The following is a 26,676-nucleotide window of genomic DNA, read 5'->3' as shown; positions in this document are numbered from 1 at the left end:
GTATTGCATTTAGGTATGTAGCACCAAAAGTTAGACAGAAAAGGGCCCAATTTAGGGGGACATCTCATGAAATTTAATTATCCCAAAGTATGGACACATTCTCTGTTAAATTTTCCTATTCCAACTACATTCTCTTATTTTATGACTACCTATCATCTAATTTAATACATTAAGTCACTACTAATAGTAGAGTTGGTTGTTTTTCATCCAAATGATTGCATGTGTGTTTGCTTTTATTTTCAAGTGCCTCGTTTTTTTTTTTTTGAGAAAATCTTGTTAGAAAAGGTTGAAGTGTTTGACGACCATTTAGAATAAGTTTTGAACAAAATGAATCATCATAGATTGGTATTGTAGTAAAAAGAGAGACGGTATTGAAAATTAACTAAAAGATCATGTTGTAGGGTTTAGATGAGTTATCGTATATGAGATTAGTCGAGATGCATGTAATGAGTTTGTGATATTAAAAAAAAATCTTTTGAACAAAATGAGTTTGTGAAACAAATGCGCTTAGGCAACCACGTGGACTCCAACACTCTCCTTCGATGATCATTGTTGTTGCCAACTCTAGCAACGAGCACTCGAGAGATTAACTACAACGACCATTTCTAGTAACTATCATCATAAACTCTAATGTGCGATCAATATAGCTTAAACTTTGCAAGTTGTTTTGTTTAAAATATGCGATAAGAACATTTACATCTCACTCGAAAAGTCGACTATTTGTTATATGGTTTATCATAAATCAATTAAACACATTTTTTTTTTCAAATAAAAACTACTATATCAAATCCTTCATAGTTTTTAAAAGCAAAATTACTTGCAAATGCTAATTGGTTTTAGTGGACAAACTTAGGCATTGTGAATCCAAAAATCTCCCCCACATTGGGATGATTATGACTATGCAGACGGTCCTCACATGCCAAGCACGGACATGGATGGATGGATGGATTCAATCATTCCAATGGTCCCCCGCCGTACCTGATCGCTTCTTCTCTCTCATCCAGCCGTCCATTTTATTGACTTTCCCCCCTGATATTGACCACTTGCCACGTCATTTTATAGCCAAACCCTAATTCTCCAATTCGTGGTCGAAATTTCGCTTTCCCGTAGTCGACGACACGTGACACGCACGTGTCTATTTATTTGTTATTATTATTTTCTTTTTTAAAGACAAATTGATGACCCACAGATTAACAACGAGCAATGAGCATGATGATGTGTTCACACGACCTTGCACGTGATACGCATTTTGTTTATTTCTTTCCTTTTTTTTTTTTCATCCTAATAATTTTTCTACTTTCTATCTATTATTACACTTTCTATTTTAAAACTTTAGTTTCCAATTTGTTAAACAAAATAATACATTGTAAAAATATTTTCACAATTTTGAAAAGACTAATTCCTTTTTGAAAAAATTTAACGAGAAACTAGTTAATTGTTAATTTTTTATTTTCTATTTTTTTAACAAATAATACTATAATAAATTTGGGGAAATTGTAAAAAAAAGTAAAACATTTTATAATAAACAAAAAAAATATTTTTAGTGGTTTTATTAATAAATAGTTTGTTAAATTTTTATATTTGAAAAAAAACCATTAGTTTTTATAAATATTAAGGGTAGATAGATTTAATTTTTTAAAATGGTAAAGATTTGTTATATACTTGACCTATTCAACACAAGCATAGAAGTTTCAATGAATAAAATAGTTTGTTTTATTTTCTCTTCAATAATTTATATATTATAGATTATTTCGGAAGAAAAAAAAAGTTCAAAATTGGTAAATTTTCTCGAAGGTAATATAAAGTTTAAATCTAATAGAGTTCAATTTGAAATTTAAAACTAATGTATAAGAAAAAGTATTATACAAAAAAATTTAACTATCGTATTCAAATTGCAAAAGGAATTAGCATAACTTAACTGCTATTGAAAAAAAAAAAAAATACATGTTCGATTTTGTTATTATTATTTGTTATAAGTTCTTAATTAATTAAATTTATTGACATTTAGAATAATGCTTGACCATTGCGTAGGAAGAAGGAGAAACATTTATATTTTATTTCCTTTTTTGTTTTTATTGTGTTTCCATTACGAAAAAAAAAATAGTAATAATAATAAAATCATGGGGGCCATCGTAACTATTGAAGTGGTCCATTTCATTATTGTTCATATCAATTTATTTATATATACATGGAAATGATGAAGAGATCAATTTAATAGTTTCAATTGGTTAAAATAATATTAGTGATCATGGTAGGTTTACGTTAGGTACCGTCACACTTAACTATAAGGTTCGAAGTTTTAATATCTCACTCACATTAATCAAATTTAAGATATATATGACTGTAATTTGTTGATGAACTAAGCTTTTGTAAGCAAATATGATATAAATAATAATAACCACAAATGAATTTGACACCTTCATCGTCATGAACGTTATTTTTTCTTAGTCAATCAACGGTCGATTGAGTACTTAACTAAAAAACGTTTTAAACAAATATCAAATTGCATGCATGCACCACTAAAACCTCATTTTTACAAGTAAATTAATTCTCTCTTTTATGTCATATGTTGAGACAAAAATGTTAAATATCCTAACAGATAATAAAAATTTGGTAGTTCACAGAATACATAAGAAAAACTTAAATAATTGTTATGTAATAAAAAGATGTCTCGTTGATCATTGTATGACAATTATGTAAGTTTTTTTTTTTAAAGTAAATACTACAAAAAAAATAAAAGCGAAGTATATACATAAGTTGTCAAAATGGGTATAGTTAAATTGGTATAAAAATATTCGTACAATTTTTTTTTAGTATAATCATTCGAAAATTATTTCAAAGGAAACAATACACACATTGCTTAAACTATATTAAATTAGTTTATCAAAAAACTAAATCTCTATTCCCAAAAAATAATACAAATCTACGTTAAGTTGAATTAAGTCTAGATTAACTAAAAGAGATATGAAATATAATACAAGTAAGTTAGATATCTTTTTTATTTTTCACTTTTTGAATATCCACACCATCATTTTATCACTACTTGTTAATGTATTATTATTTCATAGTTTTGCTTTTATTTGAAGTTTTGGTGTATATGCAACTCATTTATGTGTCTTATTAAATTATTGATTGAGCCTAGCAATAATATAATTATAGTTAAAAAAAAAACATAATTATATATTTCTTTTCTCTTCTAATTCAATAACAATAATATAATCTATCTTCCACCAACCCAAAATTAACTATCAATTAGCTTGGCATATGGGCCACCTATAATATTGTCATGTTTTTATTTTTACAAATTTAAAATAATTATAATTTGAAGTTTTAAATTTAAATATAAACAAAATTCATATAAATAAGTTTATTTACATATCAATTTGAGTATGATTTTGGTTGATTGATAAAAGAAATGCATAGTAGCTAAAACGTTAAATGTTTGAAGTAAATAAAAGAAAATTAATGTTTGTCTTCTAAAGTTATTGTTCCAAATATTAATTTAAATTTGAGGGTTTGTATCGTTATTAGTATGACAAGCACGTTGAATAGTAGCTTGTTATTCATTTTTAAAAAAACATTGGTCTTATTAACACTGTCTTTGTAAATTTAGAATATATATGGATTCGACGAATGTATTTTCTTGTATACTTTTATTATTATTATACAGTCAGTTCAACCAAAATTAAAAAAAAAAATGTTGAATGATAAAACCGTCGAATTTTTTTATCAAATATAACAAAACTCACATTTTATCACTAACAATAATGATATAATTTTACTTATTTTGCTATATATAAAATCGTCTAATTTTGTTTTTTTTTTTTATTTCGAGAGTTTAATCTAGTTTTAAATTTAAACTAAAATAAGAATCAAAAGAAAGTGGTTTTTTTCTTTTTTTTTTTTTAACAAAAGTGAAATTGGAAGTATAAATCTTAAATAAAAATTTAAAATATTTACCAAGACATTATGGTTGTTACTTTTTATTGGGGGTTGAATTTGAAACACCAACAAAAAGTTTATCTAAAATTTACATTATTTTTAAATTTTTAAATTTTTGGATTAGGAAATTTCATCTTATTTCCATTATATTTAGAAAAGAAAAAGAAAAATTGAAAATAATTATGAAATAAAAAAAAAACAATGAATGGGTATTAAATAAGTGAATAAAAGATATTATAAATAGTGTATTTAAGTGCATTCATTTTTTGAAGCTGAGAAGTTGAATGGATTGATTTTGACAATTTTTATTGCTTCCCTTTATTTCATCATTTTCAACTAACTAATTTTGGGTTTCTATTGTTTTTTATCTTCTCTTGTTTAAAATTGTTTAATAACATAATTATATAATACAACTATAAAATACACTTTTCTAAACAAAAAAAGACTTGTTGAAAGATGCTGCATAAATAACATTTTCGATATGGACTCCAATACTGCTAAAGAGATTCCATTCACGTTCAACACATTTATAACTAAAATATCAAAATCCACACCCAGCGACATGAATTCGACCTCAACCATACATGCCTCATTCACGAAGAGACCTTCAGTAAAGTAGTTTTGACCTCTAACATATACTAACATTCCACCATTTGTAAAATAAACTGTTATATACCCACAAGATTGAACCGATCATTTTAGCCTACTCCCTGGGACTTTCTCCTTTTGACAAGGCCGGTGCATATGCATTAAACTTCTAGGAACCCACATTTGGAAAAGACCGACAAAGACACATATCTATTTTGTTTTGAATTGATATTTTGTAAACTTTTAAAAAATTATTATTAAATACTTTAAATTTTCAAATAAAAACCTCCAAATTTTTTTGTTACATGTTATGGGTAATTACAATAGAAAATTAGAAAGAAAAAAAAAAGTTATTTACTGCAATATTTGATAGAACACAAATATTTTGAAACAGATATTGTAGTTTGAAAAACTTTGGGTTCTTATAAAACCAATACTAAAATAGCAAATGATATGTGTTTCATACAAAGAAAGCAATACACTGTTTCAATAGTACTTATTGTAATATATAAACTTTGACTTCTTGATATATGTAAGTAAATTTATATATATTTCTATATAATGTTCATAAGTATAATTTCTAAAAACTAAAAAATTAGTAGTTTTTTATTGATTGGACTTTTAAAACAAAGTAATTTGTTTTTGTTTTGTTTTTTTCAAAAAAGGAAAATTGAATGGATCAAATGAAAAAAATATATTTTCTTCGACGTGAGAATCAATTAATTTTTGTAGAAAAAAGTGTGAATTTGTCAACTATTTTTTTATATATTGTAAACTTAAACATAAAAGAGATGTTGATATATATGCTCATATTAATATTAATTTATGAAAATTACAATACAAAACTCACAACATATGATGACTACAGAAATTAATATTCTGAAAATTTGGAAATTTGATCTCCATCTCCATTTTTTACAAAAGTATCTTAAATACAAAATTGAAGTCAAATTAATATTTGGTCTCCAAATCCTTAAAAATATTTAGTAATTTATTTAAAATATTAAGTTGGTCCATTATTTTTTTTAATGAGAAGATAAATTAACTATACGCAAATTTATCAATTAGACAATATATATATATACACACATAACTATCTCGTTGTTGTTTTATTTTAAAACTATGTTAATTTTGTTTAAATTGGCATATTTATTTTAAGTAAATTATTAGCTGTATTAAAGAAGTTTTAAGAATTGTTTTTCAATATTTAAAATTTGGATGAGTTTTCCAAAAAAAGAAGAAAAAATTACAAATAAAGAAATTTAGAGGCGAAAATAATAATGTTTACAGAAAAAAAACGGAACAATGATTAAAAATTAAACATTTGAGAAGTTATGGAAGACTTTTTAGAAGTGGAAAGATGAAATTATAAAATCAATTGGATGCCTCTTGAATTTTGGATCCAAAAGTTTTGTTTTAATAATACATAGAAATAATGAATAATAAAAATTGTAAAATTTATTTATTAGTTATATTTAAAAAGAATGGTATAGTTAAAATGGTAATTTAAGGAAACTCTTAAAAAGAAAAACAAAATGATAGTTTAAAGAAGAAAAAACAAAAGTGAAATGTAATAAAGAAGGAGAGCCACGTGGGAGCCACGTAGGAGGGAGAGATGGGTAGAGTGCCAGCGGGAAAAGCAAAATTTGTCGTAGTGGACGTTGAAGGGGGTTTGTTTGTTTGTCTTAAGAAAGAGAGAAAAAAAAAAGAAGAAGAAGAAGTATCATCCCTTTCTCTTTTATCCACTCTACTACGTCTTTCTGAACAAATTTCTTAGTTTTTTTTTTTTTTTTCTTTCTCTTCTTCTTCTTCTTTACTTTGTAAATTTTTTTACCCCATTTTTCCTTTTTATTTTTTTCAATCTCCTCTGCCCTACTGTCACTTCTCTCCACTCTTTCAATTCTCATTTCCATTTCTTCAACTTCTCTTCTTCCATTCCTTTTTTATTTTTTCATTTTTTCCCCCATTTTTTCTCCTTTGGACTTTTCCCCCCTCTTCACGTTTGGGGTTTAATTGCCGGAAATTAGTCGGGATTTTGCTTTTTTTTCTTTTCCTTTTCTTACCTCTATAAATCTCGCTTTCCCTTTCAATTTCTGGATTTTCGGCTTCATTTTCAAGGTTTTGGCTGTGATCGGACCCTTTCATTCTAAGATCCGTTCTGGGTTGTTGGTCAATTTTGATCTGGTTAGTGTTTTATTCAACAACGGGTTTGGATCCGATCGACGAAGAAACAGCGCCATCCGATGGCGCTGTTCAGACGGTTCTTTTACAGGAAGCCGCCGGATCGGCTTCTTGAGATCTCCGAGAGAGTCTATGGTACGCTTCCCTTTTTCTTTTTTCTTTATTTTTTCTATCAATTTCGTGTTGGGTTCTTGTTGTTTTTCCATTCTTCTCCCTTTTATGCAGCTTCGCGAAATGCTAAGCTCTTATTGTGTAATTTGTTTTTGTGGGTAGTTAGGGGATTGTTTATTTGCTTTCTAGCTTTATTCTAGCTCAATTTTGGATGTTTGATGGCAATTGGGACAATGCCGTAGTAAACCCTTGAAGTCTAGGTTTAGCTGCTTCGTAACGCAATAGTTCTGATGCAGACTGTCTCGTGTACTTAATTCCTTCTGGATTTTGTTTTTGTCCCCTACTTATATGCTCTTTGACCCGAGTAGTTGTGGATTGGAATGGAAACAACTTCCTGTTCTCGTTGACACGCTTTCTCTCTCGTTTCGTTTGCATTCATAGCTTTTAATGCATTGCCTGCGTGAGTGTGATTCTTATGGAATGTGAGTTTGATTGCCGCTGGAGCTGCCAATATATCAAATACTCTATTTGAGCAAGAATTGACAATAATTTATACTTAAAAAGGGAAGATGCTAGACTTCAACTAAATGATTCATGGTGCTAGAGAAACGTACAGTAATACTAATTTAATAATAATATTTTTGGGATATGAGTTGATAGAGAAACTAAATACATAATATAATTAGTGAAAATCAGCTAGAGATGCTGAATGAATGAAAGTACAAAGCTTAACAAACGAAGGAGAGGCCCACTTTTTCAGGTGGCCAACCTTTTGCCATTGCAGATATGAATAATGACAAATACATAATATTCTATCTATTATGTTGTTCCTATGTTCGTAGCTTCGTTTAACTTAGGAGGTTTTGAGTTGGGCCAAGGGTGATTGAAATTTTCTTTTAGCTACCTGCCAATGTGGATATTTTGAAAGCAACTTGAGAGATGGTTTTTAGTGGTGGTTCATGGCAACTTATTCTGCTTATTATTTATTTTCAGTGTTTGATTGTTGCTTCTCCACGGAAGTGTTGGAAGAAGAAGAATATAAGGTCTACTTGGATGGCATTGTAGCACAGCTACAGAGTCACTTTCCTGATGCGTCATTCATGGTTTTCAACTTCAGAGAAGGTGGTAGGCGGAGTCAAATTTCTGATGTACTGACTCAGTATGACATGACAGTTATGGACTATCCTCGGCAGTATGAGGGGTGTCCTTTATTGCCATTGGAGATGATTCACCACTTCCTTCGATCAAGTGAAAGCTGGTTGTCACTGGAAGGTCAACAGAATGTGCTATTGATGCATTGTGAAAGAGGAGGATGGCCTGTTCTTGCATTCATGCTAGCTGGTCTTCTCTTGTACAGGAAACAATACAGTGGGGAGCAGAAGACTCTTGAAATGGTCTACAAGCAAGCTCCTAAGGAACTTCTCCATCTTTTGTCTTCTTTAAATCCTCAGCCTTCCCAGCTGAGATATCTTCAATACATTTCCAGGAGAAATTTAGGTTCCGATTGGCCTCCATCAGATACACCTCTAATTTTGGATTGTTTAATACTAAGAGTTCTACCTCTTTTTGATGGGGGAAAGGGATGTAGGCCTGTTGTGCGTATTTACGGTCAAGACCCCTCAGCACCGGCCAATAGAACTTCAAAGCTTTTATTTTCGACACCAATCAAAAGAAAACATATCCGCAACTACCTACAGGTAATGACTCAGCAACACAAAATCTGAAAGCTGAAGTTAACCAACATTTAAGTTTTCTTATTAATTGTTACCACAGGCAGAGTGTATGCTGGTGAAAATTGATATTCATTGCCATGTTCAAGGGGACGTAGTTCTTGAATGCATCCATATGGATGAAGATCTAGTACACGAGGAGATGATGTTTCGAGTCATGTTTCACACAGCATTTGTTAGATCAAACATTATGATCCTGAACCGTGATGAAGTTGATGTTTTATGGGATGCGAGGGACCAGTATCCCAAGGACTTCAGAGTTGAGGTAACTTACTGGTTCTTTTGTGAATGTGCCTTTGTGAAGTCATAAAAGTTAACCCAAAATTACATTTATGTCAGGCGCTCTTTTTGGATGCTGATGCTGTTGTCCCCAATCTCACCGCATCCTTCGATGATGAAGATGGAAATGAAACTGGAGCTGCTTCTCCTGAAGAATTTTTTGAGGTTGAAGAGATCTTCAGTAATGTAATGGATGGGCAGGAAGCAAAGGGATCCAATGATCCTCACGTAGTCAATCATGTAAATCGTAAAGAAGAATGGAAGGAGGACTTCGACCCTCCTGCATTCCAAGACTGTGCATCTGACGATGGAAATCTTAAGCATTATAAAAAGTCTGATTTTGATGCAGTGAAGGACATCACAGTGGATGATGTGAAGTACAAACTGGATGAAAATATATATTCTGAACTTAATGCAGTTAAGGACATTGCTGTGGATGATGGAGAAATGAATTCGAATTCCTTCTTGGTAGCTACTAATGTCCCGACTCATGTGAAAGTCCAGGGGTTGGTGGATGATGCATATGAAAAATTTGAAGATATGGAAGAAAAGGATGATGGAAGAGATACTTCACCCGAGAAATTGGAAAACAAGGTTCTGCAGAAGAAGTTGAGTGCTGATGGTTCTAGACAAAAATCAGAAAAATTGCAAACACCAATTCCCAAGAAACAGCCTGTTTCAAGTGGAAAACCGACCAATGATATGGGTTTAACCAAACAGAAAGTCAAACAACAAGAGACTCAAGGTTTCTCTGCAAAACAAGCAAAGCCAAATGCAGTTTCTAGATGGATCCCTCCTAACAAAGGCTCTTATATGAATTCTATGCATGTTTCCTATCCACCCTCAAGATATAACAGTGCCCCAGCTGCTTTGGCAAGTATTGCATCATCGAAGGATGTAAATGCAAATTCCAAAACGAAGGCCACTGCCACCCTTGATTCTCTGGTTTCTTCAGATGTTTTTACTGAACGAAAAAACTATAAAGTGGATACTGTGAGGCCTTCTCACTCCGCACCTGGGAACCTCATGCATGGTCCATCATCTCCAGTTGAGTCAATTGGTGAGACACCTTCTTCCTCTGAAATTTTAAAACCTTCACATAGTGATGTACAACTTGAAGTACCACCACCGCCCCCCGTGCCCACAAAGCCTCCTCCACCTCCACCTCCACCTCCACCTCCACCTTCTCCCCCACCCACTTCATTTCATCATATAGGGACAACATACTCTGCTCTTCCACTTTCTGTGTCTTTAGCACCACCACCCATTTTTAACTCACCAAAGGCAGTGGATACCCCTGCCCCTCCCCCTGCCCCTGCCCCTCCCCTACCCCTGCCCCTGCCCCTGTCCCTCCCCTTCCATCCAGTAGGCAGAATAGTGTTTTTCCCCATTCTTCAACACAACCATCATGGGAGAAAATATATTCTTCTGTTGATACTGGTAAAGTGACTGGTTCTATACCTCTACCCCTACCTTCCTCTGTGGACATGCTATCTACCTTAAAGAATATTGCCCGTACTTCTCTTCTTGCCTCGTCACATAAAGAGATATCACTATCACCACCACCTCACCCACCTCCCCCACCTTCTATGAAACATGAAGCACTTATTCCACCACCTCCACCACCCCCACCTATTATTTCAGGGCATGGTGCTTCTCCAGCTCCTCCCCCTCCCCCTCCACCCCCACCCCCACCCCCACCCCCACCCCCATTAATGCCCGATGCATTTCCTTCACCATCTCTAATGAAAACAGTACCACCACCCCCACCACCTCCGCCCCCACCCATGTATGGTGCATCTCCAACACTATCTTTAATACATCAAGCGCCATCTTCAATGCATAGAGCCTCACCTCCTCCACCTCCTCCCCCACCACCTTCCATGCGTGGAGTTCCACCTCCACCACCTCCTCCCACCCCACCTTCCATGTATGGAGCCTCACTTCCACCACCTCCTCCCCCTCCACCTTCCATGTATGGAGCTTCACCTCCACCGCCTCCTCCCCCACCACCACCACCTTCCACGTGTGGAGCCTCACCTCCACCACCTCCTCCCCCACCACCTTCCATGTATGGAGCCTTACATCCCCCACCTCCTTCCCCCCCACCTTCTATGTATGGATCACCATCCCCACCCCCACCTCCTCCTCCTTTGCCATCTTCGATGTTTGGTGCAACTTCTCCTTTGACCCCTATAATGCGAGGGATACCCTCTCCACCCCCACCACCTTCGATGTGTGGGGCACCTCCACCACCTCCACCTCCACCTCCACCTCCAATGCATCAAGCTTCTCCTCCATCAACTCCCATGCGTGGGGCTCCCCCACCACCTCCACCTCCACCTCCACCTATGCCTGGGGCTCCTCCGCCATCGCCACCGCCTATATCGCGTGGTGCTCCACCACCACCACCACCTCCACCAATGTACGGGGCTCCTCCCCCACCACCACCACCTCCTCCAATGCATGGGGCTCCGCCACCACCACCACCCCCTCCAATGCGTGGGGCTCCTCCCCCACCCCCACCCCCTCCAATGCATGGTGTTCCTCCACCACCACCCCCTCCAATGCATGGCCCCCCTCCCCCACCTCCACCTCCAGGCGGTGGTAGAGCCCCTCCACCACCTCCCCCTCCCGGCGGTGGTAGAGCCCCTCCACCACCTCCCCCTCCCGGCGGTGGTAGAGCCCCACCACCACCTCCCCCGCCCGGCGGTGGTAGAGCCCCACCACCACCTCCCCCACCCGGGGGTGGTGGAGCACCGGCACCACCTCCCCCTCCTGGTGGAGGTCGTGGAGCACCTGGCCCTCCTAGACCTCCTGGGGTTGGACCTCCTCCACCCCCACCATTAGGTGCTAGAGGAGCTGCTCCACCTGACCCGAGAGGTTTGTCTTCTGGGAGAGGGCGTGGGCTATCACGCTCGACAGCTACAGCACCTCGAAGGTCCTCCTTGAAACCTCTACATTGGAGCAAAGTAACGAGGGCTCTGCAAGGAAGCTTGTGGGAAGAACTACAGAGATATGGCGAGCCTCAAATGTATTATGAATTTTCTTTTAATTTATCTTTGCCTATTTGGATTTGAAATTTACTCTGCCTTTCAATAAGATGTCTCTCAGTACTTTTATAATTTTTATGCTGTTTGTGTATTTTAATTGGTGCTTCTTTTACTCTCTCCTCTCAGTGCACCAGAGTTTGACGTCTCTGAGTTAGAGACTCTCTTTTCTGCAACTGTCCCCAAACCTGCTGAAAAATCTGGAGGCCGAAGGAAGTCTGTTGGATCCAAAACTGACAAAGTTCACCTGGTAATTTTTTCAATATAGTCTGTTGTTGGAACTATCATTTTTATGATGGGATGGGAAGTACCTTAAGGATTACTATTATTATGAAAAGTCACTATTTCATCCAAAATTGTCTTTTCTCTCTCTTTTTTGTGTAATGACTTTTTGTTCACCGACCTTAATATAACACACCCGTCTCACTTATAGAAATGCACTTGGTCAATATTTACTTATTTAAGATGGATCCCTGCTTGGATCATTGTAAAGAACTAATCTGCAATCTGATATATATATATATATTGGTAGTGGTGGGGGGGTATAATGTGTAATCTAATATATATTATTTTATTTAATGAATATTGAAACTATTATATGATATACGGGATTTTGTTTCTCTATAGTATGCTGATGTAATGAAAAATTTGAATAATATTTATATTTTTGTGCAGATTGACCTCAGGAGAGCTAATAACACCGAAATTATGCTCACCAAAGTAAAGATGCCACTACCTGATATGATGGTAAGATGCCAGACCAACTTCTTATTTTCAATACATCTATGCATTAACTGAAACCATGCTTTACCCTTGTTAGTTGGTTTACATGGTAAGCTCGAAAGTCGAAACCATCTGCAAAGACATTGAACATTGTGCACACTTAACACCATAATTTCATTCTTGTGGAGCAGCGTCGCTGCAATTACCTTGGATTGGCCATGGGACAAACATTTTAACTTCTCTATTGCAAAAAACACTATAATTTCATTCTATTGTGATGATGACCAAAGCTTTTTTTTTCACCTTTCATGAGTCTAGCATAGGTCAAAATTATTTTAACTGTTGTAAGAATTGTTTTTCCATATCCAGCATGGACTCTTTACCACCAAAAATAGCTAAATTTGTCAAATTCTCTAGAGGGAGCAAGTCCAAGTTCTACTACGTTTGTACAATATGGTAGTTTTTTCTTTCTTTTTTGAAATATACAATATGGTACTTGGTAATTCAAATCTTAGGTAGGGTCCTATGATTTTTAAATATTCATCTTGTTCCAGCTGGTTCCGATTTGTTGCCTCTTAATTGACCAAATGTCACAACTATCTACATCCTGCAACAATTGGATGAGTGATTATAGTTTAAGAGTGAAAAAATTGACTGCCCACAGCAGCTACTAAATCTCATACTGTCACTATAGTTGTAGTCCATAATTTTCCAAGGCTAAAAAAAGGAGCAGGAACTCTATTGCAAGCTATAAAAGATACTTCTGAACTTTCGGTTCAAAACTTGAGCAGGATAGGATGATCCACGTTCCTTGTCTGAAGACCACCTATCCTCCTGTTACAAACATCATGTCTTAAATTAAGTGTAATCCCGAATAAACTGCTTGAGACAGTACAATGTATCATTTGAAACTTGGAACCATAGCGCAATCAGAATGTATTAGTACTATTGTGAACTCTAACAAAATAAAATTTTCTTTTTCCTTCTCGAAAAAAAATGTGAATTCTAACAAAATAAAAATTTATGTGAAAAACTGTAAGATCATTAGATGTTTCTAGTTCAAGATTACTATGTTGAGCACAAGCATAGTTTTAAGTTTAAATCTTGCTCTTGTAAACAAATGTCGAGTGAGAAGGATATCGCTAGTTGGAGATACCGATTTGATGAATACTCTTTCTTTTGCCATTTGACAAATACTTGTTTTTGGTGTTATTCATGTATTTTATTGACAATGGTGAATGCAATTGATGAAAAGTCTAGCTTTAATGTGTGATATCTCAGGCTGCAGTGCTAGCAATGGATGAGTCAGTTTTAGACGTTGATCAGGTGGAAAATCTCATAAAATTTTGTCCTACCAAGGAGGAGATGGAACTTCTTAAGGTGAACTTCAAAATACCTGGAATTAAAGGCTAATGGAAGAAATAAACTTGACTATGGGCACTTTTTCATAGTTCCTCATATCACTGATTATTCTGTTGTGATTTATTTATTTTTTTAAAAAAGTTTTTTTTCGTCCTTTTACTATTTCTATTGACATTTTTGTTTATTATCTAGGGATACACTGGTGATATGGATAACCTTGGAAAGTGTGAACAGGTATTCTGTTTGCTTTGGTGAATTTTTAAATTTCAGTTATTGACTTCTAATTATCATGGCTAAAGAGCCATTTATTTATTTCTGCTAATATTTGACCTATATTGGTCTGACTATCATGGTCAAAAGCCATTAATTTACTTCGTCTGATCTTCTGTATCAGTATTTTTTGGAGCTGATGAAAGTGCCTCGAGTCGAGTCAAAGATGAGAGTGTTTTCTTTTAAGATACAATTTGGCTCTCAGGTTTGGTGGTATCCTCAATTTAAACTAATTTCATTGTTTTAATCCTTCTAGATCATTGAATTATATCTTTTACCCTGCATCACTGTTTCCCTTCTGCAGATAGTAGAATTTAAGAAGAGTTTAAATACTGTCAACTCTGCATGTGATGAGGTTGTTACTACTGAAAATAAGATGTTGCCATAGTTTTGGTCTGTCACTTTAATGTTTTGTGCTTCACTGCTAAAATTAACTGTTACTATCTTTTAGGTTAGGAATTCTACCAAATTGAAGGAGATTATGAAGAAAATTCTTTATCTGGGGAACACACTAAATCAAGGAACAGCGAGGGGTAAGGTCTTAATTACTTGAGTGAATTGGACTATGCTGTTTGTTTATGGAAAATTCACCTTTATCTACTTTTAACTATTTTGATGGAAATATGAAAGTAACTTGCATATAGATATAGAGATTTAATGAGTAATTCTTTCTGTGGCATGAGTTTTACAGTCTCGTGGGACTGACTAAATATACCAAAGTTATGTTATAGCCAACGCATATATGTCGAGGGACATGTTGAATTCCTGACATTTTGTAAAATAAATTTTGTTGATATACTTCATGAAATTTTGGTACCAAAAAAACAAAACTTTTATCATGCTTTGACTCATTTATATTAGTTAGCCCCCAAGAAGCTCAGTGAAGATTCTGGTGGGGGAAAATCTAAATTTATAGGGAAATATGTTATCCACCCTTTTCACCTCACCGATGTAGGTCAAACTTTTTGCAAACACTCCTTCATTTCCATTCCTTCCTCTCTCCGCTCTCTCCTCCATGCCTCACAGTGCACATCGCACTCTTTTTTTTTCTTCATTTTTCATTTAATTAGTTATTTTATTTTATTTATGTACTAATTGTTGTGCCTTTTTTTCTTTTCAAAACAATATTTCATTTTCTTAATTTTTTAATTACATTCCATGGTATTCATTAGCCTTTTTAATGTCTGTTCTCACTTCTTTCACACTTGAATCGCAAATTTCAGTTTTCTTATTATTCTCGGAGCTCTAGTTTCTGATTCACTTACTTATCTATACATTAATTTTAAATGTTATTTTGTTATACACATGCAATATTTCATCTCTTCTAATCTTGTAACTAATTACCAATATTTGATATATTCTATATTTGATGATCCATTGTAGTTTTTTTTTGGAAAGTTTCCTTTTTAGTCCCTGAGGTTTTAGGGAACAAGCGCGATTGGTCCCTAAAGTTTCAATTGGACCAATTTTGTTCCTCAATTATGAAGAATAGATTTAAAATATCCCTATTGTTATTTTCTACCTTAATTATTTATCATTTATTATTGGGACATTTTCAAAAATAGCAAAATATTGAAACTATGTACAAAATATAGCAAAATTTATCAAATTTGTCTTAGGACACTTAAGTTTTTTTTTTGCTATATTTTGTAAATAGTTTCATCTTTTTTCTATTCATAACAATTCCCTTTTATTATCACTATTATTTTAAATACTGAAAATGGCATTTTTGAAGTAAAAAAAATAGTTTCTCACTCCTCTCTCTCCTCTCCTCCCTCCACCAGCCTCTCCCCTTCATCTTGCCCTCCCATTCTTCCATCCCCCCAAATACAGTCCATTTTGGTTGGAGAGTTTCCACATTTTGTTGGCCATGAACCTGGAGCCTGATGCTACTTGTATTAATGTCGTGACACTTGAGGGTTCTGGGGGGCAAAGCAAATATGTAGCGGTCAGAGATGAGAGGGAGAGTTGATGGGTTTGTGAGAAATAGAGATGTTGCGGTAAATTTCCATCTTGAAAACAAAGGAGTCACTGTCTCGAAGATGATTTAGAACTAAACAACAGAGGTATTTGGCTTATGGATTAAAATTAAACTACGACCAATTTAAATTTGGTGTATGATTTTTCTTAATCTCACAGTATGAAAACTTTCACAAAATAATGAAAACCCATCAACAGTTATACTTCTCAGTGTTTTAGTAAAGAGAAGGGGGAAAACAACCCATTAACAAATGATGATGGAGCTGCAAATTTAAAGGGAAGAATGGTGTAACAAGACATTTAGTGGAAATAAAGAGGACCCTTAGGATGGGTTGAGGAAACATATCAACACAAGAAAGAAGGCAGAGAAATGGAAGAACAGGATAGAAAAATTATTATTATTATTATTATTTTGAAAAAGAAACATTTCATTGAATGGATGAAGGTTGGTAGAGGAAAAAGAAGAGGAAAGGTCGGTGGAGAGAGGTGTGAGAAACAATTTTTTTTAATTTTCAGATTTAAAAATGCCATTTTTAGTATTTAAAACAACAACAATATATAAGCAAAGTAGACAATAACAATAAGGACCTTTTCCATTTGTGAGGGACATTCCTAGACTAAAAAAGTATTTTTTCCTCCATGATTTTTAAATGCAAATAAATTATAGTTTAACTTGAATCAAAGCCATTTCATAAATATTCATAATTTGTCTTTGTTCTAAATTTCAACCGATATCGAAATTTCACATTTTAATACACACACACACATGCATGGTTAGAAATGGTCACTTATTGTCTAGTTAAGTTCCATTTAAGTTCCATTTATGGTAGCACAATTTTCAAAGTTTTCATAGGTTTTTTCTGAATTTTCCGTTGATATCGATATTTTCAATAAAACTGAATCTTGATATCTCTATTAAGTACTAACATATTCATTCTGAACGATGGTTATAACTTACAATACCGTATCCTGTCATGCTATGGTTTGTTTATTTATTACTAATGAGTGGCCTATTTGCTTATCCATAATATAGGATGGCTTATCTTCTGTTCTAAGGAACATGAAAACATTCAAATTATTGAAAAAGAAACACTATTTTTAACTCCATCTTGCTGCTGCTTGATGCTATATGCAAATGACATTAATGACTAATACGTTAGTAGCTCATCCCAGTTTGGTCGATCCAATCATCATTTATCTCCCCAAAACTTCTTGGCAAATGTTAAAGGGTTTTATATACTGAATGTCTTGACTTTGTCCATTCATTTTCTTGATTTGTTTAATGAAATATCCCTATGAAATATGAACTTACAGGTTCTGCAGTCGGTTTCAAGTTGGATAGTCTTTTAAAGCTTGCGGATACACGTGCTTCTAATAATAAGATGACGCTCATGCATTATCTTTGCAAGGTTTTACTTCTGATTATCCCTTTGCTTAATTTGTTTGTCCCTTTCTTATGGGCTGTTTATGTTTATTTCCTTCCTGGTTGATTAGAGGAGTTACACGTGCATTGTGGTTTCACCTTTTACACACCTTAGTATTTAGTGCGTGAGACAGGTCTCCATCTGTATAAGTACTGAAGCTGGTCAAATTTACAAGCTATATTTTTTTTTCCCGTTGACACGTCCATTAAGAGGAAAACAAGTGAAAATTGCAGCTGAAGAGAGGAAAGATGACAAAAAATGAGATCTGTTCAACTCCTTGTAGAAGATGTGGGTCAAAAAGGGACAATAGACAGATACCCTCCACCCTTCCAAAAAAGCTGTCTTCAGCTAAAACCATAGCTAAAAGAAATAATGATTTGTCCTTTGAAGAGATGAATATATTGATATGGAATTAAAATCTATATAGGAACTGGGATTGATGTTGAGATATCAGAGGATGGGATGTGTTCTATAACCCAAAAATGTTATTTTGAGGCAACACTGAATGCAATAGACCGACTTATTTTGATGCATCAGGCTGTGTTAAAACCATCACATTGTGTAGTACAAAGTAATACCTAAAAGCATGAAACTAGTAGAATGCCTGAAAAAAGTTTCAATAGATTGCACATGCATACCTCTTCATTGCATGCTCTTCCGATGTAAAGAGTTAAGAGATGAGTGGGTTATTAGATTTCATGGTTTGAGTAGTATGTTCGTAGATCTTTTATCACTTGCATCTCCAGAAGGAGATGAATCCTTCTATACTTCAGCTTAAGGTTGGTTTGCAATCTCAAATTTCATAGGTCCTTGCTTCGAAGACACCGGCTCTTCTAAATTTTCATTTGGACCTGGGTAGCCTCGAGGCAGCAACCAAGGTACAAATCATTATTTCTTTCCTCACTACATTTTACTTGGTACATATTATCGATATCTGTACATATATATTTATAAGAAACAAAAAATTTCTCAAGCATATTGAAATACACAAAATGTTTCGATGTGCATTTCAACTTACCTACTAGAAAGAAAATACAACTAAAAAAAAAAAACGTTACAAGTAATGGGCCTGCAATCTTCCTCCTTTTTTTCGTTTGTGGAGATTTTTCTTTTCTTTGTTCCCGACGAATTTTCTTCTCTTTGCTCCGGAGTAATTTAAGTAAGTGAAAGATTCTTATTCTCTCTTTGAAGATACTAGCAATTGAAAGATTGTTCAAATATTAATAGACCATTGGACCTTGGATTTTGTTAACTTAACACCATCTTTTTCTCTCTTTAAAGATACAATTGAAGTCTTTAGCAGAAGAAATGCAAGCTATAATCAAGGGGTTGGAAAAGGTCAGGCAGGAGCTTGTTGCTTCTGAAAGTGATGGCCCAGTCTCTGAAGTTTTTCGAAAGGTACATCTGCCTTTTCATATGTTCTACCCAAGAACATTTTTTCACTCTTGTTCTTCCATCAATTTTTGACTTCTTTTCCTTTTCATATATTTCTCTGCTTCTTATCAAGAAGGAAAAAAACTTGATTCAATTTTCTTTGATTGACAGTCATATATGCTTCTGTAGTAATTTTCATCAACATGCATTTTGTCCTAAATTGATTTACTTTGAAAGAATAATTCCACTAAAACAATGTTCTCATTTGCCACTTGCAATAAGTTATCATACATCAAAATTTAATCGTACTTCAGATTTTGAAGTTGAACTTGCAATCATGTTTTCGAACTTCGTAGTTATTAGTACATGTTACAAAATCTTGAAAGAATCAGGATAGAGAAACAATTATTTGAAATATCTACGGAATTTTAGACATTGGAGAGGGTATCGGAAAAGAAAATTAGATTCACACAACTGATCGACATCTCACTCTTTACCCATAAATTATCCAATCGAGCTCTTGAAGCAAACCTTTTAATGGAGATCTGGACGATATTTTAGCAACGAATCTGTGATGTGATATCTTAAATTAGCACAATCAATATCCTATTAACACTTGGTTTCTTAACCAAGAAAAATCTTGTTACCTAATCATACATTTCTTTTCTTCATTTTTGGTTTGACCCAACTGCCCAAAAAAGCAGAAAGAATAGCGCCTTTATTTCGAAAAGTTGTTAAGTTTGATCTGGTACCCTGACAACCTTTTCTTTCCCTGTACCTTATTTTCTTAATTAGACGCTGAAAGGATTTATTGCTATTGCTGAGACAGAGGTGGCATCGGTGACAAATCTATACTCTACTGTGGTAATATTCTAGATCCCACTACTATTTTGAGTATCATTGAATGATTTCAGGAAAAGAAAGCAATCTTATTTTTCGTTGTCCTTTGGTGGACAGGGTAGAAATGCAGATGCACTTGCACTATATTTTGGTGAGGATCCGGCTCGTTGTCCGTTTGAGCAGGGTACGCTATGATCCTTTTGGTTGTACTATTATCTTCTTTCTTTCTATATGTTCATTTGTTTTGCATACTTGAATTGAGTTAAGCCTCAATTCTTCCAAATTCGTGTTTACTCAATTACTCGTTAAGAATCCCTAACTAATTATTATTATCATGTGTTGCGTACTTATAATAACTTCTCTTGAGAAGCTGGTTCACATTGTGTTTGTTCAAGACTATTGGCTAGGAAATATTGCAAACAGGGATTTTCTTTGTTTTGTTATGTAACGTTGTTTAGTTTTCTCATTCCCTCCTTATTTAGTTTTCATGAACATAGTTGGAAGAAGAGATGTCAAATCATGAACATGAATTTACGAATACACATGCTTGTCTTAGTTACGAACCTCAAACTGTTTGTATCCTACAGTAATGTTTAGGGATTGATGTGTTTATGTGTGTATTTTTAAAATTGAACTCTTGCTGTTTCTGATGTTTACATGTTTATTTCCACACCATTTGGGATGCGTGCAGTTACAGTGACACTATTGAACTTTGTGAGACTATTTCGGAAAGCCCACGAAGAAAACTGCAAACAGGCTGAATTGGAAAAGAAAAAGGCCGATAAGGAAGCTGAAATGGAGAATGCCAAAGGAATTAGCCTTACGAAAAAGAGCGTGAAATAGGTGATAAACTTGAGTTCTCCTTAGCATGGGAGATTGAGCTCTCATCCTTCATTGGCAGCGACTTGGTTGTCACCTTGCGGCCAAGGGGAAGCATGCCGTGTGACCGAAGTGCATCCAATTGAGATAAGTTCTGCAGTGTTTAAGGCCCCTCGATGAACGTGGATATGAAACACAATGGTCTGTTTATTAATCATACGCCTGCAGAACTGTTGAGTTGGCCAACTTGTTTATTTGTACATATCTGACCGGCTGCCACTTGAACCAACAAAATCACGCCCCAACTCAACCGATGTTTCACTCTTGAATAGACAGATCAATCAATCAATCATGGAGAGAGATAAATATTGGATGCTGACTGACTTATCTTCGCCAAGCAAAGGTATTCTCTATGCTGGTAGGTGCAATTCTTATGATGGATTTGGCTCCTCCGGCAGAGTTATTCAGAAGAGTATTTTCAGTCCTAGATCAGTGTTTTGATTAAAAGTAGGCAATTTGGTTTCGGCTTTGACAACGTATGCATTTGGCATAAAATTTTTGGGCAGAGAACAAATGCGTCGAAATTGCATCCCCCTCGAAGTCCAGCCATAGCACGAAACCATGTACAGAGCTTCTCTAACCATTCCATACATTAGAATGTAAAATTTGTTCTATTGTTTGATGATGTAACATGAAAATAGTTTTTTTTCTTTTTCATCCCTCTTTTATCTGTAGATTTTTTGACTCAAACCCGTCATAGAAGGTGTTGTATAGAGCAGATTCAGAGAGTAATTAGAAGACGGGTTCCCCCACCACTGTAATTGTAACATAAAAATCGAAAAATATAGGCCACGTTTGAAGTCTTTTTGTTTCATTCATTTTTATTCCTCGACATAAAAAAAAAAAAAAAAAATGAAGACTCGTTCATCCTCCATTATCATAGTGAGAGCAACTTGAAGTCGACATGCATTATTCCTTTGTTGTCTTTTTTGGAAAATTTAAGACAACTTTTGTCCACTAGACCTCCCTTCAGGTGGTTCGATTTTTTGGTGGATTTTGTAGCATTTGCTTTTATGGAAAATGTTTCCCTATCATTCTTCTTCTTGCCCCTGCCATAATAGTAACATTTAGGGACTACTATGTCATTGAAGTATGGTTATCTTGGAACGATGTCGAGTTCTATGAATATAGATGATGTGCGTACACATTTCGTCATTAAATACTCACTCACATTCCGTATCATAATCATAATTTGGTGGATTTTGTAGTACTTGCTGAATTGATTTGCAACCTTTTTCATGTACGTTTTCCTTCCCTTCTTGTCATTATAGTAATATTTTGAATGAAAAGACATATATTAAAATTTTCGTTCTATAACACAATTATATAAGAGAAATATATACGAGTTGTGGATAATGATAACTGATTCCATGATTTTTCAATATAGAACTAAACCCACGAAAGTATACTATAAAGAAAACTTTAACACACATTAATGAAAATAAACCTCTCCCATTGACATGAAAGATCCATTATTTACAACTTGAAAGAAACAGTAATTTGAATGAAGGCTAAGAAGTTGTTGTTTGCTGCTAATAATTCTTCTAAGCAACTAAACAAATCCTTTTTTTTTTTTTTCTCTCTTCTCTTTGTTTACTCACATTCATGAATTCCTGACTCCCCAGATTAAAAATTAACAAGAGAGTCTCTGTTTCAACTCAATCTGCCTCAAACAATTTTCTCTCATGGAAGTTCTTCAAATCCCTTCAAATGGTGGAAACCTTCATTCTCCTTCTCAGCAATCCAAAACCAAAAAGAGCTCTTTCTTTCTATACCCATTTGAGAATCCGCTCTGCAACTCTTGAAGAACAGAGTATTAACAATGGCGTCGAGGACAACAAAAACAGAGTACAAATAAGCAACAAACATTCCTTCCACCACCATGGAAGGCTCTAATTTTCCTCTCAAATGGTAATCTCGAACTATTCTGTACTGAAACAGAGCTTCGACGGCGGCCATTCCCATATTAAAAGGCAGAGTCACTAATAGCGCCGTGGTGCTTCTCCCTTGAATCAAAACACAAGCTTTAAGAAGCGTCATGAATCCTCCTTTCCTTTCCATGGCGGACAGAACCGATGCCAAATTGCAAATTACGATGGCTTTGGCAATTGCAATTGAATACAGAAACCCCCCAAGAACCGAAACGAAGAGAAGACAATTGGGAGAAGAATATCCAAACCCCTCGAGGAAATTGAAGGCGAAAAATAACATAAAAAACACCGTTGAATTTGCGGAGATGAATATGAACAAATTGCAGAGATGGGTGAAGAACAAGGGATTAAAAAAGTGTAAAATCGAAGAGAAGGACGGCAATAAATTGGGTTTTTGTTGATTGAGAACTTGAATTACACAAGCTTTTGAAATCAAAAGGAAAGAGAGAGAAAAGGGAAGAGAATAAATGGTGGAAACTATGGTTTGAGAGAGTTTTTGAATGAAAAATAAGAAGAATTTCGAAGAAATGGGGAATCCAGCAGCACTAAAAACAGCTCTTAAACGATCAAAAGTAAATGAAAAAAGAGAAGAAGAAGAAGAAGAAGAAAGAAGAAGAGTTTGTGAAAGAAGAAGAGAAATAGCATAAGGGAAGGCAAGAGCAGCAGCAATGGAAGTAAAGAACTGATAATTTTGCAGAAAATTATAAATGGATTTCCTAACGAGTTTCTTTGATTCTTCCATTGAATCAAAGAAATGGGGCTTGAAATGAAATGGGTTTAATGCGATTTCTGATTTCTGATTGTGCATTATTTAGAATATGAAGAGAAGTTATGTGATTCTTCTTTCATATCTAATAAACCCAAAACAAAACAAGGAAAGAAAAAAAAAAAGAAAGCCTTTTTGGGGATTTGCTTTAAGCTTGAGAATTGGGTTTGAGCTTCATCATCCTCTTTGCTTGATGATGCAATTTTGAGTTCCTTCTTTTGAATTGCTTCTAATCCACTCTTTTTCTCAATTGTTTATAAACAGTTCTAAGCAACCTCTCCCCTCTTTCTTTCTTTCTTTCTTTCTTTCTTTATTATTATTATTTTTAGTCTATAAATAAATAATTTTTAATAATTATGGTTTGGAAGAACTTTGAAACTAAGGCATATAGAGAGAGATTGATTACCTAATGCTTCATCTATCAATCAACCATGGCCTATAATACAAGTCATCATCAATGTCATTATCGTTAATTATGAAATTAGAGGTTAATTATTTCATTTGCTCTATCAATCTTGTTTTTATCTTTATTTTGGGCAACCACTAAACTTTGGCCTATGTAAATTACATCCTATACTTTGAAAAAAAAAATCACTATTTTCATCCATTTAGGTAAATATGAGAGAAGTGTGTGGAAGTTTTCATTAAAATCGAGTGAAAATAGATGTAAATTATAATTAATTACTTGATTAAGAACGTTTAACCAATTTATGTGGTATTTATTTAAAATATTTTTTTAAATTTAATTTATAATTAAGAGAATTGGAATTCTTTGGTGGAAGATTGAAATGTTAATTAAGATTTGAATAGTGATTTAGTAATTAAAAAGAAAGTTAAGTGAAAAGCAGATGGCAGAAATAATGAATAAAGTGGGTCCCAATATAAATACATTGCAATAAATAATTGAATAAATCCATCAAAATTCTATCTTCTAAACAAATATAATTAATTAATTTCATATATATATATATATATATATATATATATATATATGTATGAATAAGAAAAGCCATCGACTCTATCCATTTATTAAAGTGATTCCATAAAATGGAGCCAAGACTATAGCTAAATTCCAAGAAAGTTGAAGATTCTTTCTTTCTCTTTTCTTTTAATAAAACTTTCGAGTCCTTTTCAAAAATAGTAAAATAAATTAAAATATTTAAACAATATTGTGTCAAATTTACTATTTTTTTTATAGAATTTTTCTATTATTTTTCATCAAATTTGTATAAATTTTTACAATGTAATATCAAATCGATGAAAAAAGTTAATAATAGTTCAACTACATTTTTTAAAAGTATTTTCCAAGGTAAACCTAATTACTTGTTGATGAAGATTAAAGGGTTAGTTTCTAAAAGGCTTTTATAAAATTTCTATAGGTTCGTTACGGTACATAATCGTTGATTGATTTAAAATTTTACTAAACCGACTATAGTTGATTCAGTGGTGGTTTGATCGAAAAACTGACTTTGATGTATTAACGGTACGTTATGAAAAGATTGTAAAATGGTAAAAGAATGGAAGCAATCACATTTGTTAATAAAGAAAGATGGAAGAATAAAAGGGTGTGATGATAGGAAGATGGAAGTGAATTTGGTATTAAAAACTTTTGACCTAAGCTTCGTTGGTGGATTGGTAGATTTAATTATTATCATTTTTATGGATCTAAGTTGATTACCAAAACATTATTGGGACAACCAACCCCTCTTCTCTTAGGCCCTTTTCTTTTCTTTATATATATATATATATATATATATATATATATATATACTTTGGTTTAATTAAAACAATCTTTTTGTGTATACTTTTTAAGAATTCGTTTACTTTTCATAAATAAATAGGAATAAGGAATGAGAATAATATGTATAAGTTTTCATTCTGTATGATTATGTTTTGGAATTTAATTAAAATTTAAGAATCTCTCCTTCATGGGTTTGTCTACTAAAATTGATCCTACAAAATTTCATTTTCATTTCTTTGTTACATGGGTCCATTTCTTTATTTTAATTCAAATCTCATTTCAATTCGGTACTTTACAATTTGTTCGATTGGGTCTAAATTACAATATTTAATTTATTATCTATTAGTCGTTCCACTATCATTTTAAAAACATTTTTTTAAAAAAACGTCAAATCTAAGTTTCAAATCACATAAACCAAATTCATTTTTATGATGAAATTATGTTTTTAGTCTAAAGATAAGTTTTTAAAAATGTTTTCAAAACTTTGGCTTTATTTTAATAACATATTGGTAAAAACTAAACGAAAGATAGGAAATTTAAAGGTGAAAAATATATTTATAGGCTTAGTTTTAATAACATATTGAAAATTTGAAAAGGATGGAATCAATTATGTAAATTATTTTAAAATTCTGTAAAATCAAATCTTTTATCAAAATTAAGTTTCACTTTCAAAACTTAATTTCACCAATTAATTCAATTGCTGACTTTATATAGTTGACTAAAAAGAATTTAATACTTTTTCTTTTTTATTTCAAGACTTCAATTATTATTTTGTTAATACACTACAACCTAATCTAATAATCTCACTTTTGGGAAAAGTATTATGAATAAAAATTGTATTCTTTAAATCACTAAAATTAATATTTATTATTAGAGGTGTCTAATATTTTTGCATGTTGAACTTCAATTACATTTAGTTTCCATAACTAGACTACTAATAATTCACTGCTTCTTATAATACCATATTATAATTATATTCAAAATAATATTTCAATAAGTAGCTTTAATTTTTTAAATTAATATTCAATAGAATCTTCAATTATATAAATCAATCATCGCAAAAATATAAAAAATTTGATAAATCAATAATTGCTGCAAAAAGTTTTTTCCAACGAAGAAAAAAATTGAAGTGTTTTCAAATCAATAAAATAATTAATATTTTTCTATAAAAAAGTTTTATATATATATATATATATATTGTCTTTCAATTTGGTGTCTATATTATTTAAAAAGTTTCAACTCAGTCCCTTTGTGTTTTAACACTTTTCGACTATACTGTTTATGTGAATTAAATGATAAAATTAGTTGATGATAAGTTTAGATGATGTTTATGTCATAATTTTAGAAATTAGAATGCTTAATGGTAAAAATTTTAGAAGAATTCCAAACCTAAATAAAGAAAATTTTATATTCCTACCAACTTAGAGATTTGGTGAACTAAAAGAATGGTAAACTTTCTCAACTAATTTGTATGAACTCACTAAATCCATAAATTACTAAATTGA

The 26,676-nt window shown here is 33.3% G+C and overlaps 3 protein-coding genes across 5 annotated transcripts; 2 read left to right on the top strand and 1 right to left on the bottom strand.

The window, feature by feature from the left end:
- The first annotated feature begins 6,259 nt into the window (after positions 1–6,259).
- Positions 6,260–10,312, top strand: LOC101215105 (formin-like protein 20). Its single transcript, XM_031889520.1, has 4 exons — positions 6,260–6,846; positions 7,816–8,519; positions 8,596–8,817; positions 8,892–10,312. The coding sequence occupies exons 1-4, from the start codon at positions 6,774–6,776 to the stop codon at positions 10,278–10,280; spliced, it is 2,388 nt and encodes a 795-aa protein (XP_031745380.1). The 5' UTR covers positions 6,260–6,773; the 3' UTR covers positions 10,281–10,312.
- On the top strand, positions 10,283–21,551 carry LOC116401642 (formin-like protein 20). Of its 3 annotated transcripts, none has more exons than XM_031889511.1 (14): positions 10,283–11,865; positions 12,011–12,131; positions 12,557–12,628; positions 13,886–13,984; positions 14,159–14,200; positions 14,361–14,441; positions 14,541–14,591; positions 14,688–14,769; positions 17,531–17,625; positions 18,447–18,518; positions 18,922–19,038; positions 19,810–19,878; positions 19,977–20,038; positions 20,546–21,551. In XM_031889511.1, exons 1-13 carry the CDS (start codon positions 10,319–10,321, stop codon positions 20,007–20,009), a joined length of 2,481 nt encoding a protein of 826 aa, XP_031745371.1. In that variant the 5' UTR covers positions 10,283–10,318; the 3' UTR covers positions 20,010–20,038; positions 20,546–21,551. The 3 variants fall into 3 exon arrangements, 2 of the variants coding, with proteins under 2 accessions (XP_031745371.1, XP_031745370.1); XM_031889510.1 differs by having other exon boundaries at positions 19,972–20,038; XR_004218682.1 differs by lacking the exons at positions 18,447–18,518; positions 18,922–19,038; positions 19,810–19,878; positions 19,977–20,038; positions 20,546–21,551 and adding an exon at positions 16,021–16,302.
- Positions 21,552–22,416: 865 nt separating this feature from the next.
- LOC105436372 lies at positions 22,417–22,794 on the bottom strand. Its single transcript, XM_011662035.2, has one exon. The coding sequence runs from the start codon at positions 22,792–22,794 to the stop codon at positions 22,417–22,419; it is 378 nt and encodes a 125-aa protein (XP_011660337.2).
- Between the last annotated feature and the right edge of the window lie 3,882 nt (positions 22,795–26,676).

Source organism: Cucumis sativus, chromosome 1 (genome assembly GCF_000004075.3).
Source record: "Cucumis sativus cultivar 9930 chromosome 1, Cucumber_9930_V3, whole genome shotgun sequence".
Lineage (NCBI taxonomy): Eukaryota > Viridiplantae > Streptophyta > Magnoliopsida > Cucurbitales > Cucurbitaceae > Cucumis > Cucumis sativus.
The sequence above is the reverse complement of the archived record's forward strand: the minus strand, read 5'-3'. Positions and strand labels throughout refer to the sequence as shown.